This window comes from Bufo gargarizans, chromosome 4 (genome assembly GCF_014858855.1).
Source record: "Bufo gargarizans isolate SCDJY-AF-19 chromosome 4, ASM1485885v1, whole genome shotgun sequence".
NCBI lineage: Eukaryota > Metazoa > Chordata > Amphibia > Anura > Bufonidae > Bufo > Bufo gargarizans.
In genome coordinates this window covers 70,409,533-70,433,399 of record NC_058083.1, presented here as the reverse complement: position 1 = coordinate 70,433,399, position 23,867 = coordinate 70,409,533, and the positions used below count along the sequence as shown (strand labels likewise).

Genomic DNA, 23,867 nt, shown 5'->3' with positions numbered 1-23,867 from the left:
CCCTGTCACTGATCACCCCCCCTGTAAGGCTCCATTCAGACATCCGCATGATTTTTTACGGATCCATGGATACATTGATCGGATCCACAAAACACATGCGGACGTCTGAATGGCGCCTTACAGGGGGGTTATCAATGACAGGGGGTGATCAGGGTGATCACCCCCCTGTCACTGATCACCCCCCCTGTAAGGCTCCATTCAGACATCCGCATGATTTTTTACGGATCCATGGATACATGGATCGGATCCACAAAACACATGAGGACGTCTGAATGGAGCCTTACAGGGAGGTTATCAATGACAGGGGGTGATCAGGGTGATCACCCCCCTGTCACTGATCACCCCCCCTGTAAGGCTCCATTCAGACATCCGCATGATTTTTTACGGATCCATGGATACATGGATCGGATCCACAAAACACATGCGGACGTCTGAATGGAGCCTTACAGGGGGGTTATCAATGACAGGGGGTGATCAGGGTGATCACCCCCCTGTCACTGATCACCCCCCCTGTAAGGCTCCATTCAGACATCCGCATGATTTTTTACGGATCCATGGATCGGATCCACAAAACACATGCGGACGTCTGAATGGAGCCTTACAGGGGGGTGATCAATGACAGGGGGGTGATCAGGGAGTGTATATGGGTGATCACCCGCCTGTCATTGATCACCCCCTGTAAGGCTCCATTCAGACGTCCGCATGTGTTTTGCGGATCCGATCCATGTATCCGTAAAAATCATGCGGACGTCTGAATGGAGCCTTACAGGGGGGTGATCAATGACAGGGGGTGATCAGGGAGTGTATATGGGTGATCACCCGCCTGTCATTGATCACCCCCCTGTAACGCTCCTTTCAGACGTCCGCATGATTTTTACGGATCCATGGATCGGATCCACAAAACACATGCGGACGTCTGAATGGAGCCTTACAGGGGGGTGATCAATGACAGGGGGGTGATCAGGGAGTGTATATGGGTGATCACCCGCCTGTCATTGATCACCCCCTGTAAGGCTCCATTCAGACGTCCGCATGTGTTTTGCGGATCCGATCCATGTATCCGTAAAAATCATGCGGACGTCTGAATGGAGCCTTACAGGGGGGTGATCAATGACAGGGGGTGATCAGGGAGTGTATATGGGTGATCACCCGCCTGTCATTGATCACCCCCCTGTAAGGCTCCATTTAGACGTCCGTATGCGTTTTGCGGATCCGATCCATGTATCCGTGGATCCGTAAAAATCATACGGACGTCTGAACGGAGCCTGACAGGGGGGTGATCAATGACAGGGCGGTGATCAATGACAGGGGGGTGATCAGGGAGTTTATATGGGGTGATCATGGGTGATCAGGGGTTTATAAGGGGTTAATAAGTGACGGGGGGGGGGTGTAGTGTAGTGTGGTGTTTGGTGCGACTGTACTGACCTACCTGAGTCCTCTGGTGGTCGATCCTAACAAAAGGGACCACCAGAGGACCAGGTAGGAGGTATATTAGACGCTGTTATGAAAACAGCGTCTAATATACCTGTTAGGGGTTAAAAAATTCGGATCGCCGCTGGCAGGCTGGAGATCCACTCGCTTACCTTCCGTTCCTGTGAGCGCGCGCGCCTGTGTGCGCGTGTTCACAGGAAATCTCGCGTCTCGCGAGAAGACGCATATATGCGTGACTGTGCGCAGGGCTGCCACCTCCGGACCGCACATCTGCGTTAGGCGGTCCGGAGGTGGTTAATAATACGTCTTCTATCTCTTCTAGCAGTAGCCCCAGGGAGACATCTCACAAAACCATTTTCTTTAAGCTCCACACTTCTTATGATTGAATCACCCAGCAACAGCTGCTTCCTTTGAGACTTCACTTTATCTTTTTTGTCCTTGGCTGCAGTCTTGCATACATTAGACATAGGAGTCGATGGTTTCTCACCCTCTGTGCTTGAGTCCATATCCATGTTGTCCTTACATTCTGAGAGTGCTGCAAATGAATTTTGGAGAATCACCGACTGTGGGACATGTCTTCTATCCACCACTCTAAGTCTTCCAGAACCTACAGTAACCCATCTGCCATTTCTGGGGGTCCTCTGTGGCAGTGGCATTGCAGCAGTCCTAGCTGGAGTTTGTTTAACAGATAATTTAAATATCTCAGATTTCAAAAATGCAATTTCCTGCTGCAGTAAGGAGAACTGTCTACAGATCTGACAGCATCCGAATCTCCAAAGAGTGGAACATGAAATAAATGCACAACAATTCCTGCACTGAACCAAGTCTGCCATTTTAAAGAGGAGAAAAAAAAAATATAAAAATAAGAAATAAAAATTTGTCAATTTAAATCAAACAAATCTTACCTTTTGCCACGTACATCGTACTTGTCCACTCTTTCTGAAAGGCTGGGAGGCTCCCAGAAAAAAAGGGAAAGAGCTTGGAAATCTCCAAGAAACAGCATGGAAGACCTCTTTTATATATATATGTATATGGTGTTGGGACGCTGTGGAGAAAGAGGCGTGTGGCACTGTAAGAAAGGCGCCCAACAAGAAAGGGGTGAGGTGCTGCAAGAAGAAGCAGTGGAGCCTGAAAGAAAAGGAGCGTGGCAATTTCCCAAAGTTTCCACTTTCCACGTCATCCCTTCTTCCAGAGGCTGCAGGTCAAAAGTTGTCAGGTATGTTCTACATTAGTGATCTCCAACCTGTGGCTCTCCAGCTGTTGTGACACTACAACTCCCATCTTGGCCTGATAGCCACAGGCTGCCAGGGAATGATGGGAGTTGTAGTTTTGCAACAGCTGGAGAGTCACAGGTTGGGGAACACTGATCTCCATGGATGAAGTGATCAGCATTGCTCATCCCCGGATGGAGGACGACTGTCAGGAACCATCAAGGAGATCCTGGGTACAGCGCTGTCCATGCTCTTGGTACAGAAATGAGCTGCGATGTATGAGGACAACATTGCGATCTTATGTCACCGCGCGGCCCTCGCCTAAAGCAACCTGACTCAAGGCTCCTATCACTTTCCTGTCAAATAACCGCGGCGGCACGCCAGCTGTTGTGAAACTACAACCCCCAACATGCATATTTGCTCTTTTTAGAATGCTCATAGAAATAAATGGAGCATGCTGGGAATTGTAGTTTCACAACAGCTGGAGTGCCACAGGTTGCCCACCCTCTGGGTCCTTGTGCTTCCCTGTACCCTGTTAATAAAGTTTATTAGGGAAAAAAATCATGGTACGGTAGTTCTGGGGTTTCCCTTCAGTGTCAAGGTGCAGCGTTATATGTAGTAACAGCCTGCATATGGACAGAGTGAGGAAGGTACACCTGAGGCCGGTAAGTGAGAATACGCGGGGGACACAGAGCGGAATCTCATGGCACAGGAGCGAGCACACTTCAGTGGGTGACCACTCTGGAAAAGAGCGGCGGCAAGAGGGGGAGGCGTGGCCAGTCTGAAAAGGAGGCGTGAGGTAAGTGCGGGGAAACGTTCGGGAAAAGAGGCGTGGTTATGTCAGGATGCTGTAAAACTAGGATTCATACTAGAGGTGTGGTTATCCCGGGGGCGTGGCTAGAGGCGCGGTTATAACCATTCGGATCGAGGTGTGGTTATCCCGACTCTCAGAGGCGTGGGTATAATCACTCGGAGAGGGGCGTGGTAGAAACAGAGGCGTGGTCAGCCGTTGCATGCGATACTGGGGTTAGGGGTGTGGCTATTTCTGGTCGCAGGCGGGGCGTGGTTCTATTACAATATGGGCACGGCTAGACAGGGATAATACCCCCCCCCCTCTGAGGGGCGTGGTCACACTTGGGGTCGGGTCGGGGCGGGGCCATACCAGGGCTGAACCTGGTAGAGAGGAGTGGTGACACTGGGAGGTGCGCCCAGCAGCCACTGCCCTACTCTGGGGATCACGGACTCATGGAGCGGCGGCTGCTATCGCTGGGGATGCGTCCCGGGCACGTTTGAGCGCTGCTGTCATCTGACCCCCCTGTGCGTGTATGTGGCGCTGGAGCTGCCGCCTTTGTTGTCAGATCAGTGTGCACTGGTGCGCGGTGGATGCGCTTTGTTGCGGTGCGGTTGTAGAGGTGTGTGCCCCCTGCAGTGACTTTTCGCCCCCCCGGTCACTCCTCCTCTTCATCATCATCATGCCGGATCAGATCAGTGTGTCGGAATTTATATCGGAGACCAATGAGGATTACACGTCTCCCACCGCTTCCAACTTCACTACCAGGCTGACCCAGTGCAGGAACACAGTGGCAGCCATTGAGGAGGTAAGTTCCCAGCCACAGAGGGAGAACTTTGGGTGTAAAGAGCATGGTGGAGAATATTTCGGGAGGCACTGTTATGTGGGTGACTGACGTTTTGGGGGACAGTACTGCTGCATGTTCAAACTGCTCGGTCTGTTGCATGCTCTTCCTCAAAAAGTGGCAGGGCAGGACTGTCACTGGCATCCTCTGCCTTGTTGTGTCAGAGAAATCTCTGAGCCGTGCCAAAGGGGCGCAGAGACCTCAGCGGTGGTCCTGGACCATTGACCTGTCAGAAGATCATTCAGATTGGATGTCCCCTCTGAATACGTCACGTTCCTGGCAGCTGGCCAGCCCCTGGACGAAGCTGCCGGACGGTCCCCCAGAATAGCTGACCAAAGGCGCTTGAAGTTCTTCTGGACTCCTTCAAGGGGCTGTCTACTTTGGCCAACTCTTTTCGTTTAGCAGGTGCCCTGGCGACTGGCCAGTCAGCTGTGATTGCCGAATCGAGGGCAAGCGACCGTCGTGTTGAAATCAGTGAAGTCACGGAAAACTTTACAAACGCTTTCCTATCTGGCGATGCGTGGCCCCACATCAGTAAGATCGTGTTCGGTCCCGGAGACCTGATATGTGGGACCCCCAGCTGTCCGACATTGTGCTCCACAACGGCATGTCTCTACGGTTGTGTTCACACAATGCGGTTGCAGTGTGGTTTTCTGGCATTGCGGTTCTGCACAATTTTGGAAAACTGACAACCTGTGAACCCAGCCTTAGGGCTCATGCACACGTCCGCAAAATGGGTCCGCATCCGTTCCGCAATTTTGCGGAACAGGTGCAGACCCATTCCTTTTTTAATGGGACCAGAATGTGCTGTCCGCATTTGTGGATCCGCACTTACGTTCCGCAAAAAAATAGAACATGTCCTATTCTTGTCTGCAGTTGCGGACAAGAAAAGGCATTTTCTATGAGAGTGCCAGCAATGTGCGGTCCGCAAAATGCAGAACGCACATTGCCGGTGTCTGTGTTTTGCAGATCCACAAAACACATATGGACGTGTGAATGGACCCTTAGGGCTCATGCACACGTCCGTATTTCCTTTTTGTCTCCGCTCCGTTTTTGTTTTTTTGCAGCCCGTATGCGGAACCATTCACTTCAATGGGTCCACAAAAAGTCATTTCCGACTCTGTGTGCATTCTGTTTCTGTATGTCCGCAAGTCCGTTATGCAAAAAAATAGAACATGTCCTATTATTGTCCGTTTTGCGGACAAGAACAGGTATTTTTACAATGGACCCGGAAAAAAAAACGGATGCAGCACGGACGTCACACGGATGTCATCCGTGTTTTGCGGACTGTAATCCGTGTAAGAGCCCTTAGGCTAGGTTCAGATCTGCCTGATCGGCAGAGAAACAGACTGCCGGAGTTCACCATAACCAGCATAGCCAGATAGGACTGCGCACCACCCGATCCCCATTGACTATGATGGCATGTTTGTCACTTGGGAGCCCAGGAAACTTGGGTGACCACTCCTGCGGGATGTGGTCAGTCACTTCTCCCCGCCCTGGCACCCCCTCCCCCAGCATCCTTAGACCCCAGGCTTGGCACTGAATGGCCAAATTTCGGCACATCTTTTGTATACGTAAAGGTGGAGTACCCCTTTAAGCTGTAATCGTCAGACTTGTATGTAGCGTATGTTAATAGGGAAGCATTATGAGCCAGTGACCTTGAATAACGAAATGTTATCGCCTGCCACTGGGGAAGATCGGCCTCGGAGAAGTTCATTCTGCGTCTGTCGCACTAGATGTCGTTAACCCCATGTTGTCACCAGCTCTGACTCTGACATTGATCCCGGGCTGTGTTTGGGCTGTAGAGGTTTTTATTTCATTCATAAAACCTGTGTGTAGCAGGTGGGGGCGTCCTCACGGCGCAGGATCAGTCCCCAGCTTCCGCGATCACGGCTGTGATTTATATGCCAATTACTGCGCTGTTTTTGGTAGAGCGGCTCGGGACGCGCATCAATTGTGGCGGATAAATATATAGTACATTGATGGAAGGAGGTCGCCGTCTGGGCGCTGAATATTAACTCTTTTTTTTTTTTTTTTTTTTTTTTTTTTTTTACGCTGGATTATATGCTCCACTTTCTAGTGGCTGGAGATATCTACGGGCGCTACCAGCGAGCGCTACTGATCTGCGCGGCTCTCACAGCTGAAAGTTTTATTAGGCATTGAAAATAGATTTTCATGGAATTATTTTGGATAGTTTTTTAGCTGCAAGCGCCATAGGAGACAGCCATCTTTTGTGCCAGGGGTGTTGGTAGACTGTGGGGCACTGTAGATACAATAAGGTCTTCTGATTAGTGCCATGGGGCACAGGGCAGAAGACCTCGGTTGCACGCCCCTGGCGACCATCGCTTTTATCTCTGATGATTTGGACATAATCTAGAGAACGAAATACTACGGGTGAATTCAGCAGCAAATGTTGAGGCACATGGACTGCCTGGCTTCTGGAGTTTCCTCCAGCTTTAGGTCAAGTTGTAGATTTTGGCCCCCCCCAGGAAGGAAAATGCCGTCACATGGACGCCAGGTCTTATAGGGCCCAATATCAGAAGGCTCTGCAGAGGAATGGTACGAAGAAATAAATGCAATCAGCTCACCGCCTTTGTTAGTCCTCGGAGCACGGATCCTTAGGAGAAGCAAATCCACTGTAGGAACAAAATAGTGGGCCTTGAATAAAACCATAAATCTTTTATTTCAAATTTTTTTTAAAAAGTCCCAAAACTGCACCCAGCAGGTACAGAAACAGCTGGAGAGTGGTGACGGGTAGGAAGCGCTGCTTCTCCTAGTTCACACATGTTGGAGAATGTCTTACGTGCTCCCCCATGGACTTCAAAGCTTTCCTGAAGCTGAAAGCTGTCACATCCTGAAGGCAGCTGGTAGTCCTTCCAGGGGAACAACCCCCTTAGGAGACCACAAGTCTACAGCCTGCTTGGAGTGGAGCTGAACATCTGAGTAGAGGACAGTAGACCAGGAACTTACAGCCTCATAGATCACTATGAAGCAGTGCGTCTGGGTCACATGAGTAGCGGTCGGTCCTGGAAATGCAGCCGTCGTCGCCTAAATAATCACCGGCAGGTCCTATCTTAGAGGGAGGCTTTGTCCGGATGGGTCAACTGCTTTAACAATTGGCCTTAAAGGGGTTAACCCCATTACAACAACTTATTGCGCTTGGCAGCTGTAGGCCCATGTTCATATGTGCCCGCATTGCTGAGAAAAAGTTTTAATCTATGCAAATGAGACTTTAGGAGCAACGGGGGCGTTGCCGTTACTCCTAGAGGCTCCAATCTCTCTGCAAGCATCGTGCCCTCTACACAGAATGATGAGGCCCTGTCAATCACAGTGCAGAGGGCTCGGCAGTTGCAGAGAGAGCAGAGCCTCTAGGTGTAATGGCGACGCCCGCGTTGCTCCTAGAGGCTCATTTACATATAGTAAAGCTTCATATTTCTCAGCACTGCGGGCACATGTGATCATGGGACCAACACAGATGCCTTCAGCTGCCAAGTGCACATGTAACAGGTCAGCCAGTGTCATAGGTACAAAACTGCTGACAGATGCCCTTTAAGGGTTTGTCCACACAGGATTTTATAGTACCAGCAAGGTAGATGTGTATTTCTTCTGTGTGAACGGATCCTGTGGGGGCATATTGCCATAATAGAGGGAGATCCCTCCTTCTAGTAGGGAGAGTGAAGATCTCAGCTGCTGTGTTGAGGGTATTTCCAACTGGTAGATGGTTGAACTTGACATTGTGCCGTCCACATCCGTATGTTCTGCAGCCCCGCAAAAAAAAGTTAGAACATGTCCTATCCTTGTCCGTTTTGTGGACAAGGATAGGACATTTCTAGAAGAGTTAGAAAAAATAAATAAATGGCGGCATGGAATCTGCGATTTGCAGACTGACAGACGTGTTCATGAGCGCTAAATTGATTGCTGCAGATTTCAAGTGCGTTCCTCGGGTCAGTTTAGACCGTAGATTGTGTATCCGCCATGTGTGAGCATGCCTTTAAAGGGAGCTTTCCTGATGGGACCAATAAATTGTACAAGTGAAGCGACTTTACTATTTCATTTTTATTTTATGTTTTATTGATCCGCCATCTCCTGACATGGAGGTCGTTTTATAAGGCCTCTTTCACACGAGCGTGACGGATTAGCTCCGGATGCGTTCAGTGAAACTCGCACCATTTTGCAAGCAAGTTCAGTCAGTTTTGTCTGATTGCGTTGAGTTGTTAATTTTATTAAAAAAAATTTCCGCGTGGGTGCAATGCGTTTTGATGCGTTTTTCACGTGTGTGATAACAAACTGAAGGTTTACAAACAGCATCTCTTAGCAACCATCAGTGAAAAACGCATTGCATCCGCACTTGCTTGCGGATGCAATGCGTTTTTCACTGAAGCCCCATTCACTTCTATGGGGCCAGGGCTACGTGAAAAACGCGAAATATAGAACACGCTGCATTTTTCACGCAGCGCAAAACTGAGGCGTGAGAAAAACCGCTCATGTACACAGCCCCATTGTAATGAATGGGTCAGGATTCAGTGCGGGTGCTATGTGTTCACGTCACGCAATTGTACCCGAACGGAAGACTCGCTCGTGTGAAAGGGGCCTTAGACCCGAATGGCCCTTGCCTTGTAATTGTCTGTTTATGGCCAGTGTCCCCTGGGGCTGTTTGATGCGGGCTAAGTCGCTATTTGCTGAACTGTTGATGAAACGATCGTTCCCCTGATCCATGACTTGGGGCATGTTCTCCTTTTTATTTGATGCTGTCGTTGTGGTTTGAGCCTTTTTATAGCCACCTTATAATATAGGATGTTGACGTGACTGTAGCTAGACAGGTATGTTGTCCTATCGTACATTATATATGAGATGGAAAGAACAGCCGTCACTTGGGATTATGTCAGTATAAAGCTTGGCTGTTTCACACATTGTGCTTTTTGGAAAAATGCTACTTTTCACTGCGTTTTACCCGACAGTTTTTTTTTGCCAAAAATGCAGCCGCCATATGTTAGCTGTAAGTCAATAGGGACTTATAAAACGCGCTACAAACAGTACTTTTGTTTCTATGGTGTTCTTTCCTTTTGATGCATCCTTTGGGTATATGGTGGTTTTTCCAAAACATGGCATGTGTAAGGTGTTTTTTTTTTTTTATTTTTCATCCATTTTTCCCATAAGTTTCTCTGTAGGACTGGAAAAGTGTGTGTCAAATACGTGTGGATAAAAAGACACCACCCAATATGGGTCCCAACTCGCATGAATTTTTTGTGGCCTTTTCTCATCACCAGAAACATTAGTGTTTCTCCCCCCCCCCCCTCATACCACATGCGGTTTTTAAGGTAGTTTTTTTTTCTTAAAGAGTTTTTTGTGTGGATAACATATTCAGTTCGATGTTACCCCCCCCCCCCCCCCCCCCCCATAGGGGAAGAGATGAAAAAAATGCCCGAAAAACCACCAAAAGCATTTAACATGCTATGTTGAAAAAAAAAAAAAAATATGCCAGAGAGACAAAAAAATTACACTGGGGAAAAAATGCCTGTGGTTCGTTTTTCCCGTAGACTTGCAGATGACATCTAGAGCTGGCAATTTTACCACAAGACCTGCATGTGCAAAGCACACCACTGAAACGGCCAAAAAATGCTATAAAAAAAAAAGTGTGTTTTGATGGCATTTTTTTTTATTAGGGGGGGGGGGGGGGGGAAGCCACACAAAAGCTGTCCGTAAAGGAATCCAATGTATATTTCATATATAGACATAAAAAAAAATGGCCTGGATGTGGAATCCAGTGGTTGTTAGGAAACTGTCATTCACCCGATGGGAGTCCCCTTACCTATCACAAATGTGTAAATGTCTACGATGGGAAGCCTCACATGCCAAGCGGTGGCCATCTCTGGTTATAATGTAGGCTCTCCGCAGCTCTACATTCTGAGCTTTTAAAGGGAACCTGTCACCGGGATTTTGTGTATAGAGCTGAGGACATGGGTTGCTAGATGGCCGCTAGCACATCCGCAATATCCAGTCCCCATAGCTCTGTGTGCTTTTATTGTGTAAAAAAAAACAATTTGATACATATGCAAATTAAAATAAGAGTCATATCTTACTTGTGTGACCAGAGAAGAGTCATATTTTCAAGCTCTGACTCATCTCAGGTTAATTTACATATATATCAAATCGGTTTTTTTTACACAATAAAAGCACACAGAGCTATGGGGACTGGATATTGCGGATGTGCTAGCGGCCATCTAGCAACCCATGTCCTCATCTCTATACACAAAATCCCGGTGACAGGTTCCCTTTAAGCTGGACACCAGTGCAGCCTATAGATGTGAAAGGGGTTGTCCACCTTTTCGATCAGTGGGGGTCTGGCCGCCAGAACTGTCTTGCAGCTGCTTTCTCCCCTCTTCCCAGTTCACCTCCCATGCGTATGCTTGCTTAGCATGCATGCGTGTGGAAGGATTGGGAGAGTAGCTGTAGACTGAGAATCCAGCCGACGGGTACCTCACGTGCTTGGCCAGCTTTAGTCTATAGTAGACATTTGGATGTCATAGTGGGACCCTCATCTGTTAGCTAGAACACAAAGCTGCTGGAAAGGGCGTTGCTTGCTTTGGCGGACTTGACGCCACCATGCTGATTGCATGAGCATCTGCTTTCCTGGTAATGTAGTTGTGGAACCGAGCACATGATAAGTGTCTGCCTGTACCGGCGGTGCCGCCTATCCTGGGGAGAAGTATAAAATCGGATGCGTTAAAAACCAAGGTGCCTGATCCCCTTGTACCATTGGGAGGAAGGTCTGCAAGTCGCCATAGACAGGAGATTGTCGGCAGGATCTACCCGCGTCCCCCGTGTCCTCTCCGTGGTCAGAGACATTCCCCAGAACCTGCTGCACCTGGTTCTCTCTGAAAGTTGTCTCTCCGGTTTGAGGTGCTGGTCATGTGTTGTGTCTGCTTACAAGTAAAATTCCTGCCAGGTGTGTCCTCTTAGTGACTTACGAAAATGATGGCAGAAGCTTTGGGGAGATTCTTTTTTTCTTATTTAAGGTGGTATACACTTTTTTTTTTTTTTTTTCTTGGCAAAGAAGTATTTTTTTCACCTATATTTTTATTTTTTATTTTTTTCTGTTCAGATAACCCGGGCAAGTCTGAAGTGCATTGCCATGTAATGTGAACACTCCTGGGATCCTTTACTTCACTTATGAGCTCCTAAGGGCACAGTTGCGATGTGGCTGCGCTGCGGTCAAGTACCACGAGGCCATACGGTCACAGCTGGCCGTTGATAACTAATGAAGACCGCACTGTTTAGTCGGTCTGTGTTGTTAATGGCCGCACGGTATTAATGATGTTGTGCTGCCATTAATAATGCGGACAATTATGAGTTAATATAAGCCATCTCCATCCTGTTACGGCTGCGCTGTACTCGACCGCAGCACGGCTGTGGTGTGGGGGGGGTCATACTCTAAGGTCCCTTTCACACGGGCGAGTATTCCGCGCGGGTGCAATGCGTGACATGAACGCATTGCACCCGCACTGAATTCTCACCCATTCATTTCAATGGGGCTTTGTACGTGAGCATTGTTTTTCACGCAGCAATTGTGCATTGCGTGAAAATCACAGCAGGTTCTATATTCTGCGTTTTTCATGCAACGCAGGCCCCATAGAAATGAATGGGGCTGCGTGAAAATCGCAAGCATCTGCAAGCAAGTGCGGATGGGGTGCAATTTTTCAGTCATGGTTGCTAGAAGATGATAGTAAATAGGGATGAGCAACCTCTGCCCCCATTAAAGTCAATTCACTGTATTATTTTCCCTTCCCGGCATAGTCTTCTTTCTTCTTCCTGCAGGACATGCAAAAGGACCTTCGATGACATCAGCGCAGGTCCTTTTGCAGGTCCTGCAGGAGGAAGAAAGAAGACGATGCCGGCTGCGCGATCAAGTGGATGAGGCGAGTTTATTTTCTTTATTTTTTAACCCTTCAATGGACATTTTAATTTGCATTCTGTATTAAGAATGCTATTATTTTCCCTTATAACCATGTTAGAAGGGAAAATAATAAAATCAACAGAACACCTAAGGCCTCTTACACACGAACGCGTGTGCTCCGGTGGCCATATTGCGGATCTGCAATACACAGGCACTGTTCCGTGTGCATTCCGCATCACGGATGCGGACCCATTCAGTTCAATGGGTCCGCAAATCCGGAGATGCGGAACGGAAGCAAGGAATGGAACCCTATGGAAGCACTATGGAGTGCTTCTGTGGGGTTTCGTCCCGTATTTCCGTTCCGCAAAAAGATAGGATATGTTCTATTTTTTGGCGGAACGGGCGGATCGCGGACCCATGAAAGTGAATATGTCCGCGAGCTGCTGCCGCTGCCCCATGGTGGGTGTTTGTGCATTGCGGCCCGCAGCACGACCACGAGGTGCACATGTTTGTGTGCAATAGGCCTAACCCAAACCCGAACTTCAGTGAAGAAGTCCGGGTTCGGGTCTGGGTACCACATTCAGTTTTTTAGCACACGTGTGCAAAACGCATTAAAACGCTTTGCACTAGTGCGGAAAAAACTGAACAACGCAATCGCAGACAAAACTGACTGAAATTGCGTGTGCAATCGCGCGGGTTTCCCGCAACGCATCCGGACAAAATCCATGACGCCCGTGTGCAAGGGGCCTAACTGTGTGCAGCTGCATGGAACGCATGAGTAAATGTGTAGCCACATCTACGGAATGATTTGTGTTGCCCTCAAACAGCTGATGGTTCTCTGCAGGCAATGTTAGGGCACCTTCACACGCTGCAGCTTTTGTTGCAGAATTTTCCGTGACTGAAAATCTGTTCCATGGGGCTTGCAGAAATCCATGTGCTTGCTGCTTATGAATGGAACTGATTTTCAGTCGTGCCCTTACAGCACTACTATGATACTGTTGTGTGGCATGTAAACTTAAAGGGAGGATACCATCAACATTTTTCTTTGTCACATATTAATAGCCTTTTTATGAATATTCTGTGTCATTAATTTTTTTTTTTTTTTTTTTTACAAAAACAGGAGGATGGTTTTTCAGGTTACGATTTTTTGAAGTCACTCCCATGTATTCGATTTCCAATCCTGGCTTTTTAACTTCCTCCTTGTTTGGACTTTTAGCACTGTAAGGCCTCATGCACACGACCGTGACGTTTTTTGCGGTCCGCAAAAAAATGAAGCCGCCCATGTGGCGTCCACAATTTGCCGAACGGAACGGGCGGCCCATTGTATACATGCCTATTCTTGTCCGCAAAACTGACAAGAATAGGACATGCTATTTATTTTTATTTTTTTGCAGGGCCTGTGAACGGAGCAACGGATGCGGACGCTTAAAATACAGGATCCATTTATTTTCTGTTCTGATAAATCATAAGAATAGAAAACTAAATAGTGATATGAACCGCTTGACTATTCACTGCAACCAGAGAGAAGGAGGAGAGCGACTCAATGAGAGCATCACACATTACCCTGAGCGTTCACACCTGAGCGTTTTACAGCGCGTTCCTACGCGCTGTAAAACGCTCAACAAGGAGAAACCAATGCTTCCCTATAGGAATGGTTCTCACCTGGGCGTTTTACAGCGCGTACGATCGCGCTGTAAAACGCCCGACGCTCAAAGAAGTTCTTGATCTTTTTTGGGGCGTTTTGTCGCACGTTCCCGTACATAGATATTCGGGAACGCGTGACAATGTGTGTTCGCCTGTCTCTGTATGCGCGATTGTAAACGCCGGTACAATCGCGCATACAGAGCGCTCCTTTCGGAACGCTCAGGTCTGAACCCAGGGTTACACTGAGAAGTGCAATTCCTTCCCATGGACCTCTTTATCTACATTTGTCGCCAAAAGTTTTCAGACTTTGGGTGCATTCACACGTCTGTAGTGTATTGCGGATCCGCAAATTGCAGATCCGCAATACACCCGGCCGGCAAACCATTGAACTGCCTATTCTTTTCCACAATTTCGGACAAGAATAGAACATGTTCAATATTTTTCGGGAGCCGCTTACCTGAAGATCGGGGCCGTGCTCTGGAGATACGCATGCGGACAGCACACTGTGTGCTGTCTGCATCTCTTCCGGCCCCATAGAGAATGAATGGGTCCGGATTCGTTCCGCAACGTTGTGGAACGGATCCGGACCCATTCTATGGACGTGTCAATGGACCCTTGCACAAATGTTGGCTTTCAGAAAGTTTGCTGCTTCATTGTTTTTTGGATCTTTTTGTCAGATGTTTATATGGTATACTAAAGTACAAGCATTTCATATATTTTTTTTAACTTTTATGGGAAAAATACATCAAGTTTGCGCCAAGACTCAATATTTCCAGGGTTGATCCTTCTGCAGTTCACATTGGCATGCTGAATATCAGCTTCTGGGCCAAATCCTGATGGCGGCCCATTCTTGCCTACTCAGAGCTTTGAGTTTACCACAATACCTGCATGTTTGTTTGTCCACCTACTTTTTGAGCATAGACCACAGGTTCTCAGAGGGATTGAGATTTGAGGCGTTACCTGACCATGGACCTAAACTTTCAATGTGTTTGTTCACCAAGCCACTAAGTTACCTCTCCTGTGACATGGGGCCCCATCATGCTAGACAAAGCATTGGTTATCACCAGATTCCTCCTAGATGGTTTGGAGAAGTTGCTCTTTTTTATGTCATTCTTTATTCATAGCAATTATGAGTGAGCCTACTTTTAGCCACGTCTGTAGGCCAATCAAAAGAACACTACAACTGTTATCCTAATTCTACTAATCTACTATAATATTAACAGATAAGGTTTCTCACTCACAGCAGCACTAGGTTCCCATGTATGTAGGAGTTTTATCTCTCTGTGCTGACTACTACATAAGGATAATATTTTGTATTTAATTTTCATTGGAATAGTACTGCTGAAAAGAAAAACTGCCAAAAATATTTTTAAAAAAATGTTTTTCTAAGAATAATGAGCTTAAAGGGAACCTGTCACCGGGATTTTGTGTATAGAGCTGAGGACATGGGTTGCTAGATGGCCGCTAGCACATCCGCAATACCCAGTCCCTATAGCTCAGGGTGCTTTTATGGTGTAAAAAAAAAATGATTTGATACATATGCAAATTAACCTGAGATGAGTCCTATATGTGAGATGAGTCAGAGACAGGACTCATTTCAGGTTAATTTGCATATGTATAAAATCATTGTTTTTTTACCCAATAAAAGCACACAGAGCTATGGGGACTGGGTATTGCGGATGTGCTAGCGGCCATGTAGTAACCCAATACCCAGTCCCCATAGCTCTGTGTGCTTTTATTGGGTAAAAAAACTACGATTTTATACATATGCAAATTAACCTGAAATGAGTCCTGTCCCTGACTCGTCTCACATATAGGACTCATCTCAGGTTAATTTGCATATGTATCAAATCTTTTTTTTTTTTACACCATAAAAGCACCCTGAGCTATAGGGACTGGGTATTGCGGATGTGCTAGCGGCCATCTAGCAACCCATGTCCTCAGCTCTATACACAAAATCCCGGTGACAGGTTCCCTTTAATAAAAATACCCCGTTCTAATGGAACTGTCCCGTTAACCTTCAAGGAAAGCTCCACTTTGTTCCATTTGTCTTCAAAGCAGTTTCCTAATACACTACAAATTACTGAGAATTATCTGAAATTGTACGTTGTGACTACACTCCTCACCAGGCAGCATGATCTCATCCTCCCTGCACACTTTGACCTGTTGACTACAGTAGATCTTCTAGCAGCATTTGGTCAATTATCAGCTATAGTTTGCTGTAACATGCGAACCAGGAGGTAGGCTACTTTCACACTAGCGTTTTTTTCACTGGATCCAGCAGGGTCAGCAAAAAACGCTTGCTCTGTTACTGATAATACCACCATCTGCATCCATTTGAACGGATGCGGTTGTATTACCTGTAACACATTTTTAACATTTCCAAAACTGATCTGTCATTAACTTCATTGAAAGTCAATGGGGGACGGATCTGTTTTCTATTGTGTCAGAGGAAAACGGATCCGTCCCTATTGACTTGCATTGGGGGTCATGCCGGATCCGTCTTGCTCCACATTCCCAGGACGAAAAGCAAAATACAACATGTTGCGCTTTGCTCTCCGGTATTGAAACGCAACTAAACGGAATGGAATGCATTTTGGAGCACTCCGTTCCGTTCAGTTCAGTTTTGTCCCCATTGACGATGAATGGAGACAAAACTGAAGCATTTTTTTCCGGTATTGAGCCCCTATGACGGAACTCAATACTGGGAAACTTTAACGCTAGTGTGAAAGTACCCTTAGCAGAGGCACTGTTGTATGTGTAAAAATCCTGCGGCCTGGAGGTGGTTGCGCTCGTCCTATGGCTGTTGTAAAATGAGGACTGTGTGGCCTCCAGTTTATCAAATTTACTGGAAGAGGATACAACACCGCACATTGATAATCTACAGCAGCTGGCATCTTGTATGCTTTTATGGCTATAATTCTCGTCCACTGAATTTTAAAGCTTACCTGAGTTTCCTAAAAAAAAAATCATTTGCATTTATGACTGTGCTTCATTGTAGAATCATAATTGTGAAGAAACAGATATTTTGGGCTTCCTTATTGTCTTTTTCAGCCATTGTATTCCCTGCTTCAGCTGCACAGCTAGATGCATTTCTCTCACAAGCACGAGGTGTCTCCCTTCTGTGGAATCTGCCAGCACTGTACTGCTGTGACGTCCTTTCCCTTACTTCCCACTATGTTTGTTTTCAGCTCCAGAAGCGATAAGAAGGGGGAGATCACACTTGCAGAAAGGCGCTCCTGTGATGTTCAGAAGCAGTGTAGAAGCAGTTATTTTATCAGGCTCAATCTCAGCTAGCTCTGACATGCCCCACTTCTGTGTCTGTTACTAGAGACATTTCTTACTTGATAACAGGCAGTGGACTGCAACTTAGGTGGAAGTGAGACCCCTAATGGCCATGAGTTTACAGCCTGTCTTTCAGGTTGATACAGGCAGTTTTTTTTTAAATGAAGTGATTTCGAAATTTGCTATTTAGACCATTCGCTATTAAATGCAATGAAATTGTGTAAAAGTACAGTAACTCTTTACAGCGGTTTTTATTTTTCTATGATCTGAGGTCCACCGCTTCATCCTGAACATTTTTTGCACTGTAATGGAACAGATCAGTATGCAGAGGGTTAAACTTTTCGGGATTTCCATACTTGCAGGCTTTTTCCCTTGCGGCTTAGTTTCCCATAGCAACGAATCAGATTCCATCTTTGATTTCTCAGAGCTCCTTTGGAAAATGAAAGCTGGAATCTGATTGGTTGCTATGGGCAACTAAGCCAGTTCTACTTTACACTAGTTTTGATAAATCTCCCCCTATGTTCTTTATATAATCCCACTGCCGTCTCTTCGGAGAAGTCTCCGCTCATACAGGGGTATATTGATGGCCTTCTGGCATCTCGTCCTTGTGACATCACCACCAAATAACCTCAGAGTCGCATGTAGTCAGCGCAGCCCGTGGCGTTGAAATGTAGGAAATGACCAATTATGGTTCATTATGTCACATTGAGGGGTCTCGTGCCTCCATAACTGCACTCCATCAAAAGCGGAGTGCTGGATGATGTGAGAAGCATTGTCCTGGTGGACAGGACCCCGAGCAGATGTCGCTCAGAGCGCCGCGCACGGCTCCACATAATAAAGCTCAGTTAATGTTCAGCAGGGCTCCAGCTCACTCTGGTATCGGCGCCAGCTGCTCGGCATCTCTGCCAGGGCGTCCCCGACTGTTGTAATACACTTCCTACACAGCAGCAGATTTTATTATGGCCTACGTCGGTTTAGTCATGTTCTCCACGTGTAACTCTTGGTTTACATGAATCATTTGTTATGATGATCCTTATTTTTCAATTCTCATCCTAGTGGAGGCCGTTTTAATTGTCTGTGCAGACCGTGCCCACGTTAGTGAGCACTAAAGGTAGTCACCCCCCGGTGGCATAATCTGTTGCTAGGTAACCATCCAGGCCTCTACAGACTAGAGTGCTATCTAACAATCATGTTGTCCTTCTGAGTTGTGGCTCTTGTGGTGGTAATATACCTCGGTAGACGCTGGCACATTGTAATAAACAGGATTTTAAGAAATCTCATTCATACAATATGACTGGAAATTAGTCACGCCTGACACGTCTCTTTTAGTAACTCCCCCTGTAGCATTCCCCATATAATAATTCTGCAGCATCTATTCTTCTGACTGCGCCCTTCCTCCATTATTCCTGCTAGAAGTTTATGAATTTTACGTACAACTGGTTGTTACTCCGATTTTTGCAGAAGAGTAAAAATACTCCTCTGACCATTTTTGAGGAGTATTTGGTAATCCAAATACATAATACGTAGGCCTGCGCTTGTTCAAAATTGCATTGGAGGCTGCGGTTGGAGCGTCTGTTGCAGATTTTGTTGAAAGACCAGACAAAAAAGCCTCATATGCAGTACTTTTTTGTCCGGTAAAAAGACAGGATACTAGACGGATCGCATCATGTGGGGTGACAGGAGGAGGGGGAGCAGGGTCACTAGTGGGGTGACAGGAGGAGGGGGGAGCAGGGTCACTAGTGGGGTGACAGGAGGAGGGGGGAGCAGGGTCACTAGTGGGGTGACAGGAGGAGGGGGGAGCAGGGTCACTAGTGGGGTGACAGGAGGAGGGGGGAGCAGAATCACTAGTGGGGTGACAGGAGGAGGGGGGAGCAGGGTCACTAGTGGGGTGACAGGAGGAGGGGGGAGCAGGGTCGATGTGGGGTAACAGGAGGAGGGGGGAGCAGGGTCAATGTGGGGTGACAGGAGGAGGGGGAGCAGGGGCAATGTGGGGTGACAGGAGGAGGGGGGGAGCAGGGTCAATGTGGGGTGACAGGAGGAGGGGGGAGCAGCGTTACTAGTGGGGTGACAGGAGGAGGGGGGAGCAGGGTCACTAGTGGGGTGACAGGAGGAGGGGGAGCAGGGTCACTAGTGGGGTGACAGGAGGAGGGAGGAGCAGGGTCACTAGTGGGGTGACAGGAGGAGGGGGGAGCAGGGTCACTAGTGGGGTGACAGGAGGAGGGGGGAGCAGGGTCACTAGTGGGGTGACAGGAGGAGGGGGGAGCAGGGTCACTAGTGGGGTGACAGGAGGAGGGGGGAGCAGGGTCACTAGTGGGGTGACAGGAGGAGGGGGGAGCAGGGTCGATGTGGGGTAACAGGAGGAGGGGGGAGCAGGGTCAATGTGGGGTGACAGGAGGAGGGGGAGCAGGGGCAATGTGGGGTGACAGGAGGAGGGGGGGAGCAGGGTCAATGTGGGGTGACAGGAGGAGGGGGGAGCAGGGTTACTAGTGGGGTGACAGGAGGAGGGGGGAGCAGCGTTACTAGTGGGGTGACAGGAGGAGGGAGGAGCAGGGTCACTAGTGGGGTGACAGGAGGAGGGGGGAGCAGGGTCACTAGTGGGGTGACAGGAGGAGGGGGGAGCAGGGTCACTAGTGGGGTGACAGGAGGAGGGGGGAGCAGGGTCACTAGTGGGATGACAGGAGGAGGGGGGAGCAGGGTCACTAGTGGGGTGACAGGAGGAAGGGGGGAGCAGGGTCAGTAGTGGGGTGACAGGAGGAGGGGGGAGCAGGGTCACTAGTGGGGTGACAGGAGGAGGGGGGAGCAGGGTCACTAGTGGGGTGACAGGAGGAGGGGGGAGCAGGGTCACTAGTGGGGTGACAGGAGGAGGGGGGAGCAGGGTCAGTAGTGGGGTGACAGGAGGAGGGGGGGGACAGGGCCACATTGACCCTGTCACCACACGTTGACCCTGCTCCCCCCCTCCTCCTGTCACCCCACATGATGCGTTGCGTTTAGTATACCAACCAATAACAAAGCTCCTTGCTGTAAGTGCTCAATCACACGGCCATAGGTGGGCCGTTCCGTGCAATGGGGACCGCAATTTGCGGTCCCCAATGCACGGGTAACCTCCGTACGGCCGCCGACATGAATCCAGACCCATTCAACTTGAATGGGTATGCGTTCGTCCGTTCCGCAAAAAGATAGAGCAAGTTCTATCTTTTTGCGGAATGGAAGTACGGAACAGAACCCCACGGAAGCACTCCGTAGTGATCCGTTCCGTGACTCCATTCCGCACTGTTCAGCATCTCCGGATTTACAGACCCATTGAAGTGAATGGGTCCGCATCCGTGATGAGGAATGCACACGGAACGGTGCCCGTGTATTGCGGATCCGCAAATGGGGGCCGCAATATGGCAACGGTCATGTGAACGAGTCCTAAGGAGCTTTGCTACTGGTTATTTCAGGCAGCATTGCTGCGCTGCCGCACCGTTCACAGCGCTCACTGCGCTGATGAATGTGGGGGAAAAGTCTAAGGCGTATTGGTACTCCTTAGACTTTTTTCAGGGAGTAAAATGGCCTGAACAGGCGTCTATGACGCTTGCACAGGCGTTATTACGACCTCTGGTTGGGGGTATGTCCCCTGGTAGCACTGTTTGGATAGTGTTAGATTAGACCGGGGATCAGCAACCTCCAGCTGCTGAAACTACAACTCCCAGTCCCACAGAAGTGAAAGGCGGATTCTCTGAGTTGTGGTTTCAGAGCAGCTGGAGGTTGCTGATTCCTGGACTAGACTGGTGTACCTTTAGTCATAAACTTATAGTAGGAATAACAGAGGAATGGCATAACAAGGAGTCATATGAATAGATGCTCTAGAATTATTATATGGGGAATGCAAGTAGCATTGTTAATTTCGGTAGAGGATCTCGATACTGGAATTAAACGGATCTGTTTTGATTTTGCACATCAGGATGCATCCGTACCGTTAGGATGCGGTTGTGTGAAATCAAAACGGGGAAAAAAACAGATCCGTCACTAAATACATTGAAAGTCAATGGGTGACGGATCAGTTTTTTTTTTAGGCTCCTTAGAAAAAAACTAGATCCGTCACCATTGACTTAGGCCTCTTGCACAAGACCGTGTGTCCCCCGTGGCCGTATTGCGGCCCGCGTAAGGTGGGTCCACAATACACTGGACACCGGCCATGTGTTCACTTGAATGGGTCCCAAATCCGGAGATGCAGTGTGGAACGGAACCACGGAACGGAAGCGCTATGGAGTGCTTTCGTGGGGTTCCGTTCCGTGCTTCCGTTCTGCAAAAAGATAGGACAAGTTCTATCTTTTTCGGAATGGACGGATTGAGAACCCTTATCAAGTAATGGGGGTCGCGATCCACATGCGGCTGGCCCACGGTCGGTGCCCGTGCATTGTGTTCGTGTGCAAAAAGCCTTACAATGACTAATCAATTTTTTTTCCTATTATTATTATTATTTTTTTTTTATATGACTGGACACAAAACCACAGCTTTTTTTTGTTTCCTTTGACTTCCGTGTGGGAAAGGAATTATAGCCACTGCAGAGTTTTTTTTTCATATTTTTTATTTTTTTTTGCAGCTGATTATAGCCGTGGCAGAAATCCACCGCAGATTATACAGCGGATTGAAATATCCAGAGCATGCCCTCACATTTGCACTGATTGGTTTCTGCTGCATGTCCATGGGTCTCTATGAACTCCATTCACATGCACTTTACACTACTCTAATTGTGGATATTCTGTGCTGCCTGCATATACACGTAACCCCTAGAGAACACGCAGCACAGGCTAAGCACCTAGGCCATAGAGGACTCCCTAATGTATAATTACAGTGGGGCTGATGGTTTACACCGCAGAGTATGGCTTCTTATAATTGCATGCAGGAGACTAGGACTATGCTGTCCCAAAAGGCTAGGGCTATGCAGTGACGTGTTGCACCAATGACGCGTGACATTTATTGTAATGATAGTCTAGGGCAGGGATGGCCAAACTCTGCCCTCCAGCTGTTTTAAAACTACAAATCCCATCATGGCCTGCTGTAGGCTGATAGCTGTAGGCAGACTGGGAATGATGGGATTTGTAGTTTTACAACAGCTGGAGGGCCGAGTTTGCCCATCCCTGGTCTAGGGTGTCGCACTGTGACACGACAGTCGCAAAAAATCCATCCAAGTTTGTTTTTTGTGCGACTGTAGCAGCATGACTAGCATTCCAATAAATGTCGTGCGACACATGTAGCAATGTAATTGCACCCTAAGGCCTCTTTCACACGAACGATACAGATTGGGTCCGGATGCGTTCAGGGTGCGTTCAGTGAAACTCGCACCATTTTGCAAGCAAGTTCAGTCAGTTTTGTCTGCGATTGCGTTCAGTTCAGTTTTTACCACGCGTGTGCAATGTGTTGTGATGCGTTTTTCACGCAAGTGATTAAAAAAAACGGAGGGTTTACAAACAACATCTCCTAGCAACCGTCAGTGAAAAACGCATCGCGTCCAGAAGCAAATGCTTCTATGGGGCCAGAGCTGCGTGAAAAACGCAGAATATAGAACATGCTGCGTTTTTGACGCAATGCAGAACTGATGCGCGAAAAACAAACGCGCAGAATTGCATCTGGGAAATTATTAGTGGCAGCACTCGACCACACTGTTTTGCAGGTGAAACATCTGTTTCTTGGCAGACTGAAGCCACCATATAACACACAACCATATCATTAAAAAAAAATGCAATAGTGGCGTGTCACTGCTGATTTGGGTGGTCGCACCGCGCAGCCTCTGTGTGGTGGTCTTACCATTCCTACCAAGGTGTTTGTTTGCATTCATGGTGTGTTAGGGCTCATGCACACGACCCTATGTATTTTGCGGTCTGCCAAACGCAGATCTTTTTTGCGGAACGGTTATGCGGACATATAAAAACAGAATACACACATCATTTCCGGGTTTTTACCGACCCATTGAAGTGAATGGTTCCGCATATGGGCCTCACATTTTGCAGACTGCACATTGCCGACGCTAATAGAATATAGGACATGTTCTATTTTTTTCGGGAACGGAATTGCGGACTCAGAAGTGCGGGTCCGCAATTCCGTGTCCAGGCAGCACATAGAAATGAATGGGTCCGCAATTTCGTTCCGCAAAACGCGGAACTAAATTGCAGACGTGTGAATGAAGCCTAACCCCGTAAACTTCCTGTATGTCGGATACTGGATCGTTGAGTGAAAATGCTGCTAAGTGTCTCCTCATAGAGAAGGAATTCGCTCCTGCGTGTCCGAGCAGCTGCAGCATTCCTCATCTAGCCGGGGAGAGCCATGGGCCTAGGTGCCTTGGTGTGACGCCCCGGGGTGTGGTTTGGCTTCCTCGCAGGTACACAGAGGACGTGGTGCGTTATCTGTGCAGTCCCGCCCTGACCTCCACACTCGTGACATGGGCAATCCTCGGCCCTTCTTATGGCCTGCACCTACACCTGGATTACTCAGATCCTGGGCTTCCCACAACGTATGACAGTGTGCAATATTAGTAATGAAGGCCTGTCTTAACCCCTTAATGACCAGGCCAAAGACTTGCTTGTGATTTGGTGCATGTGGTGGGTTTATAGGCCCTAACATTTTTATTTGTCAGGCTAGAAAAATAATCTGTGTGTGTGTGTGTGTTTTTATTTTTATTTATTTATTTTTATTTGGGAAAGTCATTAGTCTTTGTTCTTTAAAGGGCATCTGTCAGCAGTTTTGTACCTATGACACTGGCTGACCTGTTACATGTGCACTTGGCAG

At 47.9% G+C, this 23,867-nt stretch overlaps 1 protein-coding gene across 4 annotated transcripts in view; it reads left to right on the top strand.

The window, feature by feature from the left end:
• Positions 1-3,818: 3,818 nt before the first annotated feature.
• Positions 3,819-23,867, top strand: part of ASAP2 (ArfGAP with SH3 domain, ankyrin repeat and PH domain 2) — a 192,767-nt gene continuing 172,718 nt past the window's right edge. For all 4 annotated transcript variants that reach the window (XM_044292527.1, XM_044292525.1, XM_044292526.1 and 1 more), the window contains exon 1: positions 3,819-4,240. In XM_044292527.1, the coding sequence (XP_044148462.1) occupies positions 3,968-4,240 (273 nt within the window). In that variant the 5' untranslated portion in view covers positions 3,819-3,967. The remainder of the gene's footprint in view (positions 4,241-23,867) is intronic.